We start from the raw sequence: 20,592 nt of genomic DNA, 5'->3' as shown, positions 1-20,592 counted from the left end.
TTCAGATTCCTTTCTGCAGAAAGATAACAGAAATGAGGGCATCAGAGAACCTTACCCAGCTGTTTGTCATCTGGCAGTACCAAATAACGTGGTTTTTATTTGTAGTTTTTTATTTTTTGTTGTTGTTTTTGAAGGGTTTTTGTTAGTTTGGTTTTGATGAGGGGTTGTTAAAAGATCAGGCTGGAGAGCCTTTTCAGATTGATCAAATCCTAAAAGACCTCCTCTGCCATATTTAGGAGTTAAATTTTGTTCTAAAGATGATGAGGAACCATAGAAGGATTATGAACCAGGGGGCAGTTTAATCAGAAATCAACTTTACTATTATTATTATTATTATTATTTTGATACCTGGGATCAAACTCAGAGGTTCTTAACCACTAAGCCACATCCCCAGCCCTATTTATTTATTTAATTTTAACACAGGGTTTCACTAAGTTCTTTAGGCCTCACTAAGTTGCCAAGGCTGACCTAGAACTTTGGATCCTCCTCTCTTAGCCTCATAAGTTGAACCACTACACCTGTCTGGAAATAAATTTTAGATCTACTTTTAGTATTTTAGAAAACTGTGGAGCTTGATCTAACAAAGTAACTTTTGCAATGGAGAGCCAGGTTAAAGTATAGAATGTATTAAGAATGTAAAACAGAATATCATGATCTGCTACATGCTTGTAAAGTGAGGAGGCTGGATAAGAATTGGATGATTCCCTATGTTGATGTAGATGCCACTGATTGAGATAACAAGGAAAGAGAAGCAAGTTTCATAGAGGAAGAGTAACTCAAGATTGGGTAATAGTTTGAATAGTAATGGGTAGTTACACAATGGGTAGTTGTTAAAATTTTTATTCATTTTTACAGGCATGATTGTATAGAACCACGTAGTCAGTACCTCCCTGCCTGGCATTGTGACTGAGGGAGGTACTTTCAGATATAATGTGTTACCAATGTTGCTTTTATCTCTTAGCACCTGTTAGGTCAGAAGCTAGGTAGCATTTGACATATTTGTCTCATGTTTGATCCTTGCTTTTTGCCAGTGGTTTTTAAAATGTTTTCCATTGAAAATCTGGGGATTAAGAGAAAGCTTTCCTGAGTAGTGGTATTGGAAGATAAGTTGAGTGGACAAGGCTCTTGGCCCTCTCCTACTTTAGCCAGAGCAGCTGGCTGTTCTAAATGTTGACTTTCCAGATCTCACATGCAAAAAGTTATCGGCACCCAAAAGGTTTGAAAAGCACAATTTAAATTGTTTTTATGGTTCCACCCCCCACATTTAAACATTAGAACTTTTTTTTTCTAATAATATGCAATATATTTTTTTCATTTTCCTGGTTTTAAGAAAAGTTCTACAACTTGAAAAAGAAAATCCTTAAGTACTGTATTCATGATTCCAGAAAAGGCAGAGGATTCCTAGTTTTGCTACTCATTACTTATTAGGTAGGGAAGAGGGAAGAATGTTATCAATACGTGGGGAAAAGCAGACGAATTTATATATTCTTGAAATGTTCAAGTTTTCTTCCTGCCATTTTTGACATTATTGATGTATAAACACTAGTTGGCTGATGTATCTTTGTATACACTTAGAAAAATACATATGCTATCACATATATTCACAAATAAAAATATTAAATAATAATAAAAATTCTAAGAATTTTTAGAAATATACTTAAGAAATGGATATTGTATATAAAAAATATTGATTAGGTACGGAATACTACCTGTGTTCTTACATTTTTATTCACAAATTTTTACAAATTTCTTGTTTTTAATTGATTTTATTTTTAAAATACATGCCAGCAGAATATATAAATTTCTTGTTCTTAGTTTATAGTAAAAATATTCAGAACAAATTATCTGAAAAACAGTCTTTAAAGAAAGGAGTAATTGTTAATTTCTGTACTAGGAATTTTTAATAAATGAATTTAAACAACTTGGGGTAGAGTTGAAATAATCAAACTTATTTTATAGAGTAGAATTATTTCACAGTTACTATTCCCTTATTTCTTTAACTCTGTGGTACAGAGGATTGACAGGAAATAACACCAAGCAGAATTCCATGTTGCTGTTGGAGCAGATTTCTTCTCTGTGTGGCAAGGTATAGTAGAGAATTTTTATGGTGCTTGGTTTTTATGCTTAACATTTTAGGATGTGTAATAAAAATTAATATAGCTTGTTAATCTATTTTTGCTTGATAACTTTTTTTTTTAATGTAAGAACATAATTTTGTCCCTAATTCATGTTAAAAAAATTTGGACTTTTCACAGTAATATACTTTGCAGACAAAGTGATGTTTTGATTTTAGAAGAAATTTCAGAAAGAAACTTCATAACTGGCAATTGTTTTAAAATTTCAAAATTTTAGAATGCATTATCGTTAACCTACTCTTTAAGGCAATATCTCATTTCAATTCTGTGGAAGACATTCACATTTACTATATTATCTTTTTTATGGTAGGGCAGGGGTGGAAGTGAGGAAAAGTTTTAAAACTTCACTGAATTATTATTTGTAAATTTCAGTTTTTCCTTAATTCCAATGATATCAAGTAGATTTTAGCAATTTTAATATAGATATGTGTGCATCTCTTTCTCTGCAAACACACACAGGCACACACACAGACTCACATACATATAATAATGTGCCAGAGTTGGTATATTTTTAACCTTTTTAAAATTAACTACTTTAATATAAATATGTGTATATTTCTATGTATATATATATATATATATATATATATATATATATAATGATATACTAGAGTTGGTATATTTTTAATCTTTAAAACTATAATATAAAGAATTCTAAGTGGAATTATGTATCTAAAGTGAAAGTACAATTTTTAAGAAGAAAAAAAAAGTTTGGATTTGTTTCTGGTTATTTATCCAACTATTATGTTTCTATGAAAATGATTTTAATGCACAAGCTATTGACCATTATATGCATAACATTTTCTTATCATTTTAACAACAAATGGCCTATAGCAAACACTCCTGAAGGGAGAAACTGATTATTGTAATTATAACATTTTTCCCCATGGTGCTATAATCAAATCTTGATTATAATTGCCTTAGAAAATTGATACAGAAAAAAAAAATATATGATTTTGGATTTAAGATGCTTGACTAGAAATACTGGGGAATGATAGGGGCCAAAGTATGTTGTTACAGTGTGTGCATGTATGAATATGTAACAACTATAATGCACCAATAAAAAATATGGGAAAAAAGATGCTTGACTATATGATAACTTAATTTTTGACGTCCAGCCTCATTTTCCTATAAATTTAATAATGTTTTGAATAATGTATCAAAGTATTTATTTGATGAACTGGTCTTTGCATGAATATTTCAAGTAATAGTCAGAAACATATCTATAATTTGTTTAATACACATATAAAATGATCCTGAAATAATTATTGGAGATAGGCAACACTAATTTTAGGTGCAAGCTAAACTATTATTATTTATTATCAAATTTTCAGTTGTTTTGTTTTAAATTTCTTATATTAGATTGTCATTTTTATTGCTTTCTTGAACTATAGCTATGAAATGTTAGGATATACTTTATCAGTATATAGGACCTTATAAATCGGTTCTCACTTTAATGAAACAAAAATGATAATATTTGGAAGCATATTATGTACTTTAGGTAACAGATTTCTAAATTTTAAGCACTTTATTTTTCTTTAACATTGAGTCATAATTTTCATTTACATTTTTTAAAAAAATAGATGTTTTTCTTTTTTTTTACACTGCCTATTGTGTGCCAGTTATTTGTTAGGTATTGGAGACAATTAGATAGCTTGGGAAGCTTTCATGTTGCTTAAGTTCTAATGGTTTATGTGATAACTCAGTAAATGTCTGTCTGAGCTTATTTATCTTTCCATCTGATTAGCCCCTAAATATAAATGAAAGCTTCTTGGAGTAAATTGCATTTTCTTAGTTTAGGAAAAGGAAAGATTAGGATTATTTAGAATCTGACATACACTAATTTTATGGCCAGGGAATATGTTTTTCATAGAGAGGAATTTCCAAAGCTGTAAGTGTGATTTCTGTAGTGACTGCTTGTTAGGGAGAACCTCCTGAAATGATGGAATTACAGTTTTGAAATGTTGCTTGACCTTTAAATTCTGGAGATAAAATGAGCCCCTAAAAGGATCACACTCAGATCTCTTAGAGCTATTTAATGATTAGTATATGGGTGAGAACAAGCTGTCAGAGACCAAGTTCATTATGAATGAAGTATAGACAGCTGACATGTTTATTTGGTAGGGAATTAAATCTTGTGAGATTTAGATGTTTATTTTTATTTTTGTAGCAAATGTTTAATAAAAATTAGGCCATCTCAAAGGAGTGACCAATTCTTTATTTGCTGGGTCATGACACGTTTATATGGAGCTATGAGGTACTAATTGAACTGCATTTAGCATCCCTAAGATGTTGAGAAAGCTGCAGCTGTGCCTGATATGGCATATTCACATTACAGCCTCCCTGACTTTTTGGACCATACAGTCTTGTCATATATTCTGGGCTATGAAGTCTTATTTATGCAAGAAAGAATTAGGATTTAATGTTTGGGAAATTAGATGTATCTTTTATATTTGATTATGTTCTGTGTCTAAATATTTTAATCTTAATTACTAACACTTGACTATGTAAATTGTATTTGATGTAAAAAGATGGCTAGTTACCTTAGTAAAGACAAAAAGCATATTTATTTTTACCTTTCTATTGTGTTCCTAAAATATTTATTTTTATTCCTGTTAAATAAGAATGCATAAGTAAAAATAGTAAATAGCAACATAATTAGCACATTAAAGTACTAATTGAGCCAGGCATAGTAGTACCACAGCCTGTAATCCCTGCATTTTACTGAGGAGTCTGAGGCAGGAGGGTCAAAAGTTCAAGGCTAGCCTTGATGAATTAGTGAGACCCTGTCTCAAAATTAAAAAAAAAGCAGGGGTGGGGCTGGGGATGTAGCTCAGTGGTAGAGCATCCCTGGTTTCAAGTCTCAACATTGCAAAAACAAAACAACCCACCTGCCCAATCTAAACATTTATACCTTTTTAAACATTTATCATTTCTTTATGGCATAATGTTCAAAATTAGTTTTTTGAAGTGTATTTTAGTTACATATGTAGTCACCCTAATGTGTAATAGTTCCATTCTTAATATGTAGTTTAAAGATGAGAAAAATGATCTGAAGAAGAGTATACCTCCCCTAGATGTTTGTATTGTTTGAAAAGTTGCTTTTAAGAATCATTATTTATATAAATAGATTTTAATGTACTTTGGTTTTGTCCCTGCCATGAATATTTGCACATTTTAAAGAAAAATTACAAATGTAGGATTATGAAAATAGATAACAGTAAGTTCATATGGCATTTAAAAAAAAACCCCAAATCAAATTGTCACATATCTTATATAACCAATCCATCCATTTAGATCATTTTTTGACTAATGCCTTGCCTAGATTTTTCCAAAATTGTTTTTTTTAATAGTGTTTTTTACTGGGATGTGCTGGTTGATGTAGCTGCGTTTCTAAAATAGCTTTTAGAATTGTAATTTGTTTTATTTAGTCCTTTATCAAGCAATTTACCTAAGTTATTATGATTTTTTTTTAGCAAATACTTAAAAAGCATCTGTATGCCCAACCCTGGGAATACAACAATGAATAGATTGACTTTGCTCAGAAATATGTCTGAGACCGCTGTATGTTTTCTAGGATACAATTCATTATCTTCTCTGAGGTTTTTACCTATTAGCATTAAATCTCTGATTTTTGGGAACAAAAGTTGCTGTATTGCTTTTAGATGTATTGTAATTTTGAAGCCAGAACAACAATCCATCCAAAGTTCTAAAATTATGGTTGGATAAGTAAGACATATTTTCTAGTGCTAGAACTCTCAGTCTCTCATTATTTTGCAGATCCACAAAGAAATTCTACCCACATCTGAATATAAAATAAACAGTATGAATAACAAGGTTTTCAGAGATGTGTACCTAAGTGGAAAAGGGAGGATCAAGGTTTTGAATGCCTTTCCCCATTTTAATTTGTTTGCTTTCTTCTTCTTTTTTTTTTTTTTTTAGACAGTGGGACATTATTTTTTTAACTTTTTGCAGTGAAGTTGTTGATGGAGAAATACATGTTAAATAGGTGAAATATGAGGAGAAAGTTGTTATATGGCACTCTTTGAAGAGTGGATTCCAGTCTGCAATCAATAAATATATGTTCTGCTTTTCCAGGTTGGTGCTCTTTTTGTATTGCCGTGCACAATTAGTAACATACTTATTCCACCTCCCAACCAACTTAGTTCAAGAAAATGGAAAGAATATATTGCTAAAAAGCCTAAGACAATCAGTGGTAAGTAGTAAATCTTTATTATCTTTACCATACAACACAGATAGTATATTTATCAAATTTGAAATGAAGTTAATATTTCTTTATTGGAATATAATATTTAATTATTTTTAACCATTAAAAATATATCAGTGATCAAAAGGCAGAACTTTTGTTTAATTAGATAGCTAATTATGTTGGTTTCTTAGAGACATTTCAGAAACCAAATAAATAAAATACAGTAGCTCACTTATATGGTGCATTAAAAAAGTGAACCTGTGGTGTCAATTTTCTGAAGAAATTAGAACTTACTTATTTAATAGTTTAACCATCTGCTGTGCAGTGTTCAAGGTGCTTTAAAAATTAAGTGATTCACTTCTAACTTTATAAGAGAAATAATTCATTGAACATAATAGAATATTAGAAAGGCAACAGAGTATAATATGGCCCAGTTTTAAGTCCTTGGAGAAATTACAGAACTGTTAACTCACAAAGTCAGGATTTACATAAAGATTTTTGTCAATTAACAATTCTTTAACTTTTCCAAGTTTCAATTTCCTCATCTGTAAAGTGGGGATAAAAACACATCCATACCATTATTGTAAAAATTAAATTAATCATTTAAGTCTAAATCATTTAATTCTAATCATTTAATTAGGAATGTTGAAAAAGAAAAGACACATAAACACAACATAGCTATAGAAGAGACCCAGTATAGGGTCTTTGGAAATAACTACATTTAGATAAAAGTGGAGAAAAAGTTAGGAGATGATTTAATAAAGATGTTGGAAGTCCCTAGTAAATTATAATCCTTAACATTAGTATCATAATACCATTTATTGCATTATATAAGGTATTGAAAGAAGTATGAGAAATAAAATGAGAGTCAAACTGTATCTTGAGTGGACCTTTGTGAAATTTGTAGTCAAGTGAGGAATGTATTTTAAAAAGCAATCATAAAGCTGTTTAGCCAGTGGTGTGAGGTAAAGAGAAGGTCACTTCCAGAGTGAGTGACCTGGCATATCCTTAGTAGCTCCAGGGAGGCTTCCAGGAGGAAAAACCGTTACTACACCACAGTGCAGTTTTAAACCTTCCCACCTACTCACATGGAAAATGTATATCTGGGGATTTTAGAAGATGCTGAAACAAAATCAGAAATAAATTTCCTAAGTGCCAATTATAGTTAATTTTCTTAGGCTTCATGAAATTATGGGATAATATCCATTTCTCAGCATTGCATATACAGAAGCATGATACTATAAATTGAATGTTAACATCTAAATAAATTGAGTATATCCTTGATAACCCATCTCTTATTTTTTTCTTGTAACTTTCTACAACTTCAAATAGCTACTTTTTTTGAGGTTTTAATTTTAAGGCAATTTATTGAAGCCAAGTGTGTTGACTGTAGTCCCAGTGACTTAAGAGGCTAAGGCAGGAGGATCACAAGTACAAGGTCAGCCTCAGCAACTTAGCAAGGTCCTAAGCAACTTAGTGTGATCCTGTCTCAAAATAAAAAAATAAAAAGGGCTGATGTGACTCAGTGATAAAGCACCCCTGGGTCAAATCTCCAATACTAAAACAAAATAAAAAAAAGATAATTTATTGATTTAGAATTTACTCAGGTTTTTTTTGGGGGGGCATGATTTTTATTGCAACTTGAAGAAAATATTATGTGGCTTGGTTTCATTTTTTCTTTAAATTATTGCTTCTTGAAATCTACAGATTAATAGTTGTAACTTCTGAATAATAATAAGACATAGATCACATGATATTCTTTGAAGCCAAGTTGTTGATTACTGATTAGGCTGGATCATTAAGGGTTGATTAAACTGACACTTTACTGTATTTTTTTTTTAAATCATAGAAGTAGCAACAAAATCAAATTTGATAGCTGATTAAGTTCTGTTCTACCTGTAACCCTTTCTGAAGGGGAAATTTATTGCTTATCACTTTAATAGAACTCCTTTTGTAAAAAGAGAGAAACTAAGTTTTAGTATAAAAGTTTCAATAACTCTTGCATCCAGAAAATTTTAAATCCTTTCCCTTATCCCACTAATAGTAGCTCTCACTATCCCAAATAATATATCAAATCTCAGATCATTCCCCTAAATCATAGCAGTTTCTCCATAACCTACAGAATTATGCCCAACTATACTGTATTGTTACACTATATATTGCGGAGTCACCTAACCAAACCCTGTACTCTTTCCTAAAACTATTTTCTGTTTTTATTGCTTTGTGCTTTTGCTACTGATTCTTTCATTCATTGACTGATTCATTCAATATGTCATTCATACCTTCCATTAATTATTTGAATATGAATCAGATATTGTATATCACTTATGATACTGTAATCTGGGGTTGCTGCTCAAGGAGGTAGACTTTATCTTCTTGCCATGGAATTTATACTATAACATAGAAAATTGGTATTGCAAAGAAATTATAAATCCTATTGCAACATTGTATTTGGTAGTAACTGACTAGGAACAATCACTAAAGCATATCGCATGGAAAAAAGGAGTATAATGGTGTTGCTACCGTTTGTGGTTAAAAAAAAACCCTCTATGTGTAATGAGCATTAACACATTTTTATATGCATTAAATATTCATGTTTTCAGTAGATATTTTTACTGAGCACCTACACTATACTAGGCACTGTTTTATATGCTAGACCCAGCAGTAAACAGAACAAAGTCCTTTCATTCATGGAGCTTATAGTGGAGGTTCTTGTTTTGCTTCTTTCCCCAGATAGCCATATAGCTATGTCTCTCAATTTTTTCAGGCCTTTAATCCATAGTCATTTTCTCATTCAGGAACCATTTTGCTATGGCATCTAAAATTGCAAATTAAATCTTCTTGTATTATACCCAGCTTTGTTATTAGTATACCAAATATGTGTCTGCCTTACAGAAAAATTTGTTTAAAAATAAGTGAAATATACCGTATATTTTCAGGTAATAACTGCTGTTGCAATAAATAGGGAAAGGCTTTGAATGGACTCCATCTATGCAGTGTGAGCCAAAGTTCATGCCTTGGTTTTTATTAGTTCCTTAGGTTTTATCCCTTATAAAGTATGTACTAATGTATTAATTTGGGCTATGTGATATTGCTGTTTTTCATATGTCAGAATCACTAAATATCAGCAACTTCCTATGGTTTAAAATAAACAGTGATCAATTTGAAGTATGTTTAAATTACAATAGCAGAAGAGTGCTTTTTAAAAGTGATATTTAGTGATATATTCAGAAATTGTTATATATGAACATTTTTTCATATATTTTTTGACCATTGTCATGTATATCTTAAAAGAACAAATAATAAAAAAGAAATTGTTACATGAGAAATATACTAAAGAAATGTGAACTAATGAAATTATCTAACTTATCTAAAGAAAGACTTCTTTAATGGTATATAATTAAATATAATGAAAAATGTCTAACTTACACAGACATTTATGAATGTCATAAAAATTTAATGATTATCTGCAAATTCTCATAAATATGTAATAAAAATATTATCTACCAATGTTGAAAATGTATTCCATCCCAAATACTTTGCATTCATTGTCTCCAATTCTCAGAACAATAATGAAATGTAAATTTTTTACAATCTTTGTATTACAAATGAGAAAACTCAGGGTCAGGGAAAGTAAGAAATTTTTCTAATAACACAGGGAAGAATCATAATTTCCACCCAATTCTGAAAGTATCTAAAAGCCATGCATGATCCTTTTTGTTAAATAATTTAGAAGTATTTTGAAAACAATTTTTAAAACTTATTCTTTTCTTCTATATTGGCCCTTGACATGTATGGAAGTTTTTTATTCCCAGGTAGGAAAATAGGGTCTGATAATTTTGTAATTTTATAATTTATAATTCTGTTTATTTATAATCCTGCATTTGTTGTTGCCTTATTTTTTTTAAACTGTAACTCTTTTGGAATGAAAATTGTTTAAAGTACTCTTGAAGAAAAATCATGCCTTTTTGTTTTTTGACCATACAAATGTTCCAATAACAATATAAAGAGGCTGAAGAAATGTTTTGAAATGATAAGCATGCCCCTTCTTAGTATTCAGATAACATGACATATATGTTTCAAAATAATGGGCTGGAATTAATAAGGTTAAAATGATACTACATAACTGATTTATAAATAATTTCAATCTTTAGAAACAAAGCACTCTGGTAAAGATTTTTGGCAATAAACTTTAGAGGGAGAATCAAGATAATCTTTCAGTCAGTAACATTTTTTATGATGGGCCATATATATATATTCTACTTCATGATGAGTCTCAGTAAATATAAAAGAAAAGAACTAATGCATAGTATGTTCTCCAGTTACAATGAAATTAAGTTAGAAATCAACAAATCTGGGATATTCTATATGTATTTGGAAATTAACATACTTGTAAATAACCTATAGGACAAAGAAGAATTAAAAAGGAAACTAAAAAATAATTCTAACTGAATAAAAATAAAATCTAACATCAAACTTAAGGAAAATAGTAAAAGCAGTATTAAGAAGATCTTAAATGTTTATTATAGAATGGAAGAAAAATCTAAGATCAGTAATTTTAAGTTATCAACTTCAAGAAGCTAGAAGACCTAAATCCAAGTGAATAGAAGGAAGAAAGGAATAAATAAAATATTGTTAAATATATCTAACAAGAGATGTACAAGAGATGACTGAGAATAATTAAAGAGGCTATACAAAATGGAGAGATATACCATATTCGTAGACTGGAAAATTCATTATTAGTACTATAGTTTGGATCTGGAATGTTTCTGAAAGGCCCATGTGTTAAAAGCCTTTGTCCCCAGCTCAGGGTTTATTGGGAGGTAGTGGAACCTGTAAGAGATGGGGCCTAGTTGGAGATGACCTATCTCTCTTTGCTTCCGGCTGCCATGAGGTGGGTCAGCATGACCTGAAACTTCCAAAACTCTGTGTCAAAATAAACCTTTCCACCTTTTAAGGCAATTATCTCAGGTGTTTTATCACAGAGCAAGAAGCTGACTAGTACAATTAATAAGATGACAGTGTTCTCCAAATTGAATTAAATATTTAGTCCCATCTCTATTAAAATTCCAGCAGAACTTTCCATAGAAATTGATAAATGGATCCTCTATTTATATGGAATTGAAAAGGGTTTAGAAGTGCCAAGCCAATTTTTAAAATTTTTGAGGCTTTACACTGTCTGATTTTATGACTGTAAAGCCATACCATTCAAGACAGGTGGTATTAGAGTAAGAATATACATAGATCAAAGAACAGAATAAATACAAAGATGTCAGTGGAAAATGAGTTGTCTCTTCAACATAATGCTGGAAGAATCAAATATCATTTATAAAAAATACATATTTAAATTTTTTAGACTATATATACATTTTTTACTTTATTAATAGAATAACATAGATACCAAAAACATAATGCATGAAATGGAAAAAATTATATAAATTAGAATCTGCCAAGATTTAAAAGGTCCACATTTTGAAAAATGCTGTTAAGAAAATTAAACAAGTTCTTCATTGAGAGAAAATAGTTCTAATCATTTATCTGACAAAGGACATATATGAAAAAATTCTTAAAACCCAATAATAAAACATTCCTATTCTTAAGTGAATCAGACTTGAATAGATATTCCATTTGTTACATGAATGGCCAATAAAGCACATGAAAAGATGTGCTTTGGATACGCAAACTAAAGCTAAAATGTGGTACTACAATACTGTCACTAGAATGACAATAATTAAAAACAGTGACTATCAGATGTTGATGAGGATGTAGAGAAATCTCACCCATTATTGGTGGGAAAGTATAATAGAACTGATACTATAGAAAACAGTGTGGCTTGCCTATCCAACCCAGCACTTTCATTCCTAGGTATCTATCCAAGAGAAATAAGAACACATGTTCACATAAATACTTGTGAGCAAATGTTTATAAAAGCATTATTCATAATAGCTAAGAATTGGAAACTATGCAAATATCCATCAATTGGCGAATAGATAAATTTTTTTAATACAGTATAATACTCAACAGTAAAAGAGGAATGAAAAATTTGGGATGATCTGAAAATATTATGCTAAATTTATAGATAAAGTTAGACAAGATTATGTATTGTTTGTTTATTTAGGAAATCTCTATGAAAGGCAAAAGTAGACTGCAAGGTCTGTCGTTGAGGCCATGGGTAGGAAGAGAGATAGATCTACCACAAGGGTATAATGGGAGTTTTCCAAAACTAGGTTATAATGATAGATGGACAATTGTATAAACTCCTCTATTTTATAAAGTTATCTTTTAATATGTGCTTGTGTGGAGTGTAGATGTATATACATGTATGCATAAATTATACCTCATTAAGGATTTATATATTTGAAGAATCACTTAAAGTTCCTTTAACCTAAATGTAGAGTTCTGTTCCTTTCCCTAGTTCAGTGATTCCTAATACCATTTACTCATTAGAATCACCCTGATAGTGATTTTTAAAAGTCAAGCTGCATCCCACCTGAAAATAAATCAATCCAAATATCTGGGGTGAACCCAGGAACCACTAATGTGTAAAAAAGCCCATTAAGTGATTCAGATGTGCAACCAGGAGTGAGAACCTCTGCCCTCTGTGTTGCCCTTTTCAACCCTGGATTAGGATGTCACTGCAACTGAAGAGAGTCCTGCATGTATTCTTGAGCAGAGGAAGGCATTTATGCCTTACCTGCAAAGCAGGATAATAACACTTGTTTAATATATTTCAGACATGTTTGAATCAAATTGGTAGTGGAGGTAAACACTTTGTAACCTCTGCAGTAGCTTTTTGTTATTCTGCCCTATCTTACATGCTTTTCGTGTCTGTAGAACAATAAAGAAGTCATTGTTGTTCATAATAATGAGGAAGATCTTGAAATATCTTCTAAATAGCTTCTCTATTCATTGTTGCTTTCAAATTGTACATTTTGCTCTATTGTAATGGAGAAGAAATGTGTACATTTGTGATCCTAATGTTATTTGTTTAAAAATAGTCATGGTAGAATCTATAAATCCTGCATTTTACAACTTGACAGTAGAAGGCTTCATACAACTACTTCAACAACCACTCAAATCTAAAATGACTTAAAGTCATTTTAGGTTTCTTCTAGAATTTAGTTTCATTTTCTTAGACAATCTCAGTGGCAACGAAGTTTCATGATAAATTTTTCAGAGCTTAGTCGGATGACTAAGGTGAGGATCAAATGAGATAATATATATTTTTGAAAATACTTTATGAATATAAAGTAATTAGATTCCTTTTATTCTTATGCCTCCCCACCTGGCCCTAAAACCTTTTTCAAAAGTCTAAACCAAGTGTCATGGTACATACTTATAATCCCAGCAACTCAGGAGACTAGGCAGGAGGACCTTGAGTTCCAGGCCAGTCTGGGCAATGTAGTGAAACTGTCTCAAAAGAAAAAATAACAAGGGCTAGGGATGGAGCTCAGTAAAGCACCCCTGAGTTTGGCTCTTTGTCCTGGGGGAGAAATATGTTGGGTCTAAAATTGAGCAGTGATATTGTTGGAAAGAGTGAGCTTCCTAAGATACCTACATTGAAAACTAGATATTATGTTAGTATTTGATTTCTGGCATTATTATTAAAAATTACATTATATTGCCATTTCTTAAGTATATATATATAATAATTAAGTATATATATATAATAATTATCAGTAAGTCAGAATATTCACTTAATTAGAATATCCTTTTCCCTAGTTGTTTGGTGGATATTTTTATTTATATCATATGCACTGTTATTTCCCTTTCAGATGAATATGATTTTTTTTCATATTGTTGAACTACTAAAATAGTATAAAGCAAGGGTGTCAGAAGGTTTTTAAAACCACTAAGAAAAAAGGAAAGAAATGTGGGGGGAGGCTGGATTTCGTCATAATTGAAGGGAGATCATAATTGAAGGGAGGGTAGAGGGATGGGACCGTGGGAAAGGAGGAGAGGAGGGAAAGAGGAAATACTGCGGGATGATATTGGCCAACGTATATTGTTGTATTGTGGGCATGTAGGAATATGTAACAACAAATCTCACCATAACATACTACTGTAATGCACTAATACAAAATATGAAAAAAAGCAAACTAAGAAACCTCTTGTTATAGAGTTAAAACTTAAAAAACAGGAATATCAGTGTTTTAAAAGCTACCAAGAAACTTACTGATGTCGAATATGAATTGATTTTTATGCTAATGAAATACTAAAAATGACATATGCCTTCATTATAGTTCATATGTTAATTTGTATACTTTGATGTAAGTAATAGACACTTCGTAGTTTCTGCTTCTCCCATTTATCTGTAGTGTAACAAAATGTATGTATGTTCTTGATGAAGGGACATGCAAGCCAAACACCTCATTCTTGTTTGATAATGTAAATATAGCATTTGAAAATAGAAATTTTCACTTATAATCTTTTTTTCCTTATTTCTTGAAGACGAGTGATGAGAATTGAGTAACTACGTTTATTATAAATCTGTTACTCTTGGCAGTATTACATACAGATTATTTAATAATAATTATAAGTGTTCAGTTAACATTTGCCAAATCTGGAACAACACTTTTTAAGTGACTACATAGTCTTTATGGTTAGGGAAGTTCTTTTAAGTAAATATTTTTCTTTTGAGGAAAGTGAGATTATTATAATCGCAAGCTTCAGCATTTAAAAAACTATAGAAAGGATGTCTTAGATTGAAGAGACACACAGCTTGAGTTGGCAGAGTACTAAGATCATAAATGAGTTAAGGTGATTGAATTTTTTGGTAGAATTTAGTTTCAAATAAAACTGGTAACAGGTATATTTATTTTAATAACCTTAATTAAATTTTCTATAATTGCTATTTATGAATAGAATATATGTCTCTTACAATCTTACTGAAAAAATTTCATATACATTATAATTGTTTGAGGATAGGCTTTACCCAAGGTTTGTTCATATTTGTGAAATGTTATAATAAAATGACACTATTGTTCTGTTCTTAGCATTTCTGGATGTATGAATGTGTGAATTCACAGTATCCTATAGACTATATGAAAGATCTTGTGTATGTTGTGTGGTCATATACTGTAGAGAACTTTTGTTTTGTGAGCAGAACTTTATAATTCCCAAGGTAAAGATAGATTTTAAAGCTTCATTGAGATAAAATTCACATATCATACATTATATGCCTATTTAAAATATGCAGTTTCACAGTTTTTGTATAATCACAGAGTTGTGCAGGCATCACTCCAATCAATCTTAGGACATTTACATCTCACCAGAAGAAAACTACAGATCTGTTAGCAATTATTCCCCATTCCTGCCAGTTATCCCTCCCCTGTGCTCTACCCTCTGTCTGTGTGGAGTTGACTATTTGGGGCATTTTCTTTTAAGTTAACTGTGTAAGTGTAGTCTTTAATGACTGTCTTTTTCCACTTAGCATAGTTCTTTCAAAGTTCAGCTATGTCGTAGCAAGTGCCAGTACTGCCTCCTTTCGTTACTGAGTAATATTCCATTTTTTTGGGTATATCACATTTTATTTATACATCAGCTTATTGGCATTTGGGCTGCTTTGAGGTTTTATGAATAATAATGCTAGGAATATACATGTATAGAGTTTAAATTGTTGTGAGTATAAATTAAAAAGTGAGCATGCTGAGTTCCTCTCTTTTTTTCAGTATCATGAAATAGAAATTTAGGTTGATTGAAATCTTTTTTAATGAAAATATTCTTAACCAGAAATTTCTTTCTAAACATTCCTTTAGCTATATTCTATAAAATTTAGTATATTGTATATTTGCTTTCATTCATTCTAGGGTTCAGTTAAATTGTCCTGTGATTTTTCTTTGACCTATTTGTTACTTAGTGCCATGTTGTTTAATTTCCACATATTTGTTAATTTTCCAATTTTCTATTATTAGTTTCTAATTTCACTATATTGTGATAGGAATACATACTTTTTTTCTGAGGTTAGCCCTTTTAAGTTTGTTGTACTTTTTCACTCCAATATTTGCATCTGGTATTTTTATTAGCTATATTTTTTATAGTGTCTATTTGCTGAGACATTTTTCTTTAAGCATGGTTTCCTTTAGTTCTTTGAACATATTTATAGTATTTACCTTGAATTCTTTGTTATAGCTGACATTTGGGCCCTTATCTCATAAGTATTTTCTGTTGCCTGCTTTTTTCTCTCTGTAGATATCAAACATTCCTATTTCTTTAAATGTCTCAAAATCTTTTTTTGATGAAAGTGGCATTTTAGGTCTTCCCACCCTTTTATTAGGATTGTTTTTGTTGTTTGCTTGTTTGTTTGGTGAGTAGCTGGGCTATTTTAATGAAATCTGTTTTCTCTCTCAGTGTCAATGTTTTGCTGTCACTTTTCAGAGGTTGTAGCCATCAGTGGGGTGTATTCTCCCTGGGAGTAAGGTGTTTTTTGCAGGTCTTTCAATTCCTGATTTCTTACTTGTCTTCCTCATTTGGACAAACTTCCTTACCCAGCTGTTAGATTCTGATTTCCAGCTTATTGTTTTATTGTGGCTTACATAACTCTGTAGTAAGTTGCTGATCCAGTTAATTTGGAATAATTTTTGAAGTTAGTCTTTGCATTGGATTCTAACTCCCTGGTGCTTTTTCTTAGCTTTCCTGGTTTTCTCTGGTGAACTAGATCTTTGATTTTCTGCCCTGTAAGTGAGCTGGGGTGATGGCAGTGTAGTGCCCATTATTGTCAGATTGCCTATCCTGGAGTAGAGCCTCTACTTTGAGCAGAGGCTAAGGGGAGGATGGGAGTCCCTGAAATCTCATTCTCATTAGGAATTCAGCCTCTTCAACTTGGAATTGAGGAGCTGAGTGCTGACAGCTGGCCCCTCCTCATGATACACCATAACCCTTGACTGGAGCTGAGGGCAAAAGGACATTCATCTTCTTGGCCATGCCTACTTTAATGGGATATTCAGTCTAGCTGCATTCAGGGGAACAGGCTGGTCATGGTTAAAATGCTATAAACTCACAATTTTTATCCAATTTTAGTTCTTTTCCTCAGGAAACCTTTCTTCGTTTACTGTATGGTGAAATTTGGGGATAATTTTCCCAATTATATTGCTGGAGAATAGTTCTGCAGATGTCCACATGCTTCCATCTCAATAGCCCCTAAAATAAACTTAAGGGAAAAAGGGACATGGGTATATTGCTTTGAATGGTATAGTCAGTCCGGAGCAAATATAATTACCCAGGGAGAATATTTGACTGCAAGGAAATGAGACAAGGGCAAATTTGCAATGTATGAAGGTTTAGAGGAACTAGTAAAGAAGATTGAAAAGGCATGATCAGAGTGGAAGTTGGGAGGCCATATTCAATGAGGGAAAGCTTTTCAATAGGATACATTGCCTAGGGAAAGAGCCAAACAAACCCATATTAAACATTTCCCTGAAGTTGGGCCACAGTTGACTCTGGTAGTCTATACTTATTTTGCAGTCCTTTCAGGTCTCTTCATTCCTTGCGGTCTCTTCTATCTCTGCAGTTCTTTAGTTTTACTACACTATCACTTGCAGATCATTGTCCTTCTAAGGAGTATTCCAAATGTTTTCTCTTATCACAACTCATACTATTGTGCCACTTAAGTTTTTTACATGTAATGTAAAAATTTTCTATTGACTTACCATTATGGAATATAAAGATTGTAGCCTCTTTCATGTTGTTTCAATCTCTTTTTTTCCCCCATCTTTACAAATCAGTTAACAATTCTTGAATATTTCCTACATGCTAAGTACCAAAGCTGTTAGGGCTATGAAGTTGAACATTGATGTAGCCCTTAGTGTAAAACAAAACAAAACAAAACAAAAACTTATAGTGTTCTAATTAATTTATTTCTTATTGTTTTATGTGATGTGCTTTCCACATTTTCTTCTTTTTCTTAATTCCTGACTCTAGCATTCTGTTGATTGACATCTATTGTCATAATTCTTTGGAACTTTTTTGTGAGTAACCCTTATCATCACCTCAGTAACTCACCTTTAGTATTAATTCTCACCCTCCCACCACCCCCAGAACTGGGGGTTGAGCCCAGTGACACAGGGACTCTACCACTGAGTACATCCCCAACCCTATTTATTTAGGGACAGGACCTCACTAAGTTGCCCAGACTGGCTCAAATTTACGATTCTCCTGCCTCAGCCTCCTGAGTCACTAGGATTACAGATGTGTACTGTCACACCCAGTTAGTATCAGTTTTGATCTTGTTGTTAGCTATGGTTTTTATGTACAGATATGAATATGGCAATGTAAGAACTAAACATTGATTGTTTCATGGTGGTATATGCTACTCCATTATTTACACAACTTCTATCCTTTAGTATAGCTGGTAAGTAAATTAAATTTTGAGTGCTAATTTTTTTGTGTTTAGTTCTTTTTATTTGCTCAAAGTCATGTACATAAAGTCAAGTATATTATCTCAACAGGTTGTAAAATTTGATTTGAAGCAATTGGTTAATGTTAATAGATATGGGGTTACCCTTATTTAAGGGAATAAAAATATTCTAAAATTAGACTGGTGGTAATGGTTGCATAATTGAATATACTAAAAAACTGTTGAATTGTAGACTTTGAGTGAATTGTATCTCAGACACACACACACATACACATGCATCTCAAAAGTTTTGGTTTTTTTTTTAAATACTTGGTCCTATCACTTCCCTTTCCATTTGTTCTTCAGAAGCAACCATTTTCAACTCCAAATTTGTAAGTTAATTGCTTAGATTGCCACTGAAATTTTTTATATGTAATATGTTTTCTGTTGATTTACCATTATGGATTATAAGGATTTTAGCCTCTTTATTTCTTTGTCCTTACCATACCCTCACGTTCTTCTCATTTCCCTTTCTTCCAAGGATGGTCATATAGTCATTTTATATTAGTATTCATTGTTTTTATTATTATGGTTATGTAAGCACTATTCACAATGGAATCATGTAGCATAGTATCCTGCCAATCATATAAGAAACCTGTCCTCAAGGATTGGTTGATTTCACCCTCTAGATCTGTTCCATAGCTTTGTGGTGTGAGACTATCTTTTCTTCATCATGGAGATTGCTTTGGGATCCTTTGTCCTCCTATTTCTTCATTTACTGCCCCATTTTGTTGGAACACAACCTCTAGTATTTTCCTCTGAAAGAGCATAGGTGAAAAAATTTTGAGACCCTGTATGCCTAGAAATGTTTTTATTCTACTCTCTTCTCTCATGTATTAGTTCTTATATGTTTACATTATTTTAAAAATCTCTATTCTCACTTAATGAAATTTCAGAAGATAGTGAAAATAAATGGTTTTGTTCAATTTATAACCCTCAACAAAAAGGATTCTACTTCTGTTTTTACTCCCAAAGACTTCCTAGTTCTTCTTCAACCTTCACTGTAACCCTCTCTTGATTTGTTTTTAAAATATAGTTGAAGCTGTCTTTACTGACCTTGACATAACTAGCATACCAGATTAATGAATGCTCTCTATTTCCTCTCTAAAATACATAAGGATGCTCACTGCAAGAAACAAAATATTACTATTCTTCAGTACAGTCTTCTCTTTGCCATGGGGATTTGGTTCCAGGACCTTCACAGATACCAAAATCTAAGGGTCCTTAAGTCCCTTATGGGCAAATGGCCTAGTCTTTGTATAGAACATACACATATCTTCTCATATACTTTAAATCATCTCTAGATTACTTACAGCACCTAATACAATATAAATAAAACTATGTTAATGGTTGTTTTACTGTATTACTTAGGGAATAATGGCAAGAACTACCAATGCAGGTTTTTTTTTTCCAGGTATTTTTAATCTGCTTGGTTAAATCCAGGGATACAGAATCTGAATGTGGAGGGGCAACTGTTTATCTGTACACTTCTACTCTCACCATTTGAGTTGTGTGTGCTTGCAGAAGTCAGTTTATTTCACTTTAAAGAAATAGAATTTGGAAATAGAAGATCTCATATGAGTGTGGCCATAAAAGAAAAATATTATAGAACTCTTGTAAATGACATCAAAAGAATGAATATGCAGTTTTAACTTTATAAAACTATAGGTTTATGCTTTGTGTTATTTTTATGATTCTTTGCTTTAATAGCTTTCTCAATTAAGTGAAAAACTACTGGCTTCAAAAATGTTGAATTCAGGTCTGGGTATAGAGCTTAGTTGGAAGAGCACTTGCCTTGCATGCACAAGGCCCTGAGTTCACTCCCCACCACACACACACACACACACACACAC

At 31.7% G+C, this 20,592-nt stretch overlaps 1 protein-coding gene across 1 annotated transcript in view; it reads left to right on the top strand.

The window, feature by feature from the left end:
* The window catches only part of LOC308659060 (mdm2-binding protein-like), a gene marked incomplete at both ends in the record, with an annotated part of 50,458 nt that overhangs the window by 7,957 nt on the left and 21,909 nt on the right, over nucleotides 1-20,592 (top strand). The window contains 2 exons of the mRNA XM_081312056.1: nucleotides 2,014-2,086; nucleotides 6,234-6,351. Of these exons, the coding sequence (XP_081168182.1) occupies nucleotides 2,014-2,086; nucleotides 6,234-6,351 (191 nt within the window). The remainder of the gene's footprint in view (nucleotides 1-2,013; nucleotides 2,087-6,233; nucleotides 6,352-20,592) is intronic.

This window comes from Spermophilus citellus (genome assembly GCF_964194105.1).
Source record: "Spermophilus citellus genome assembly, chromosome: 10".
In the NCBI taxonomy this organism is placed as follows: domain Eukaryota; kingdom Metazoa; phylum Chordata; class Mammalia; order Rodentia; family Sciuridae; genus Spermophilus; species Spermophilus citellus.
This window is presented reverse-complemented; position numbering and strand designations above follow the sequence as displayed.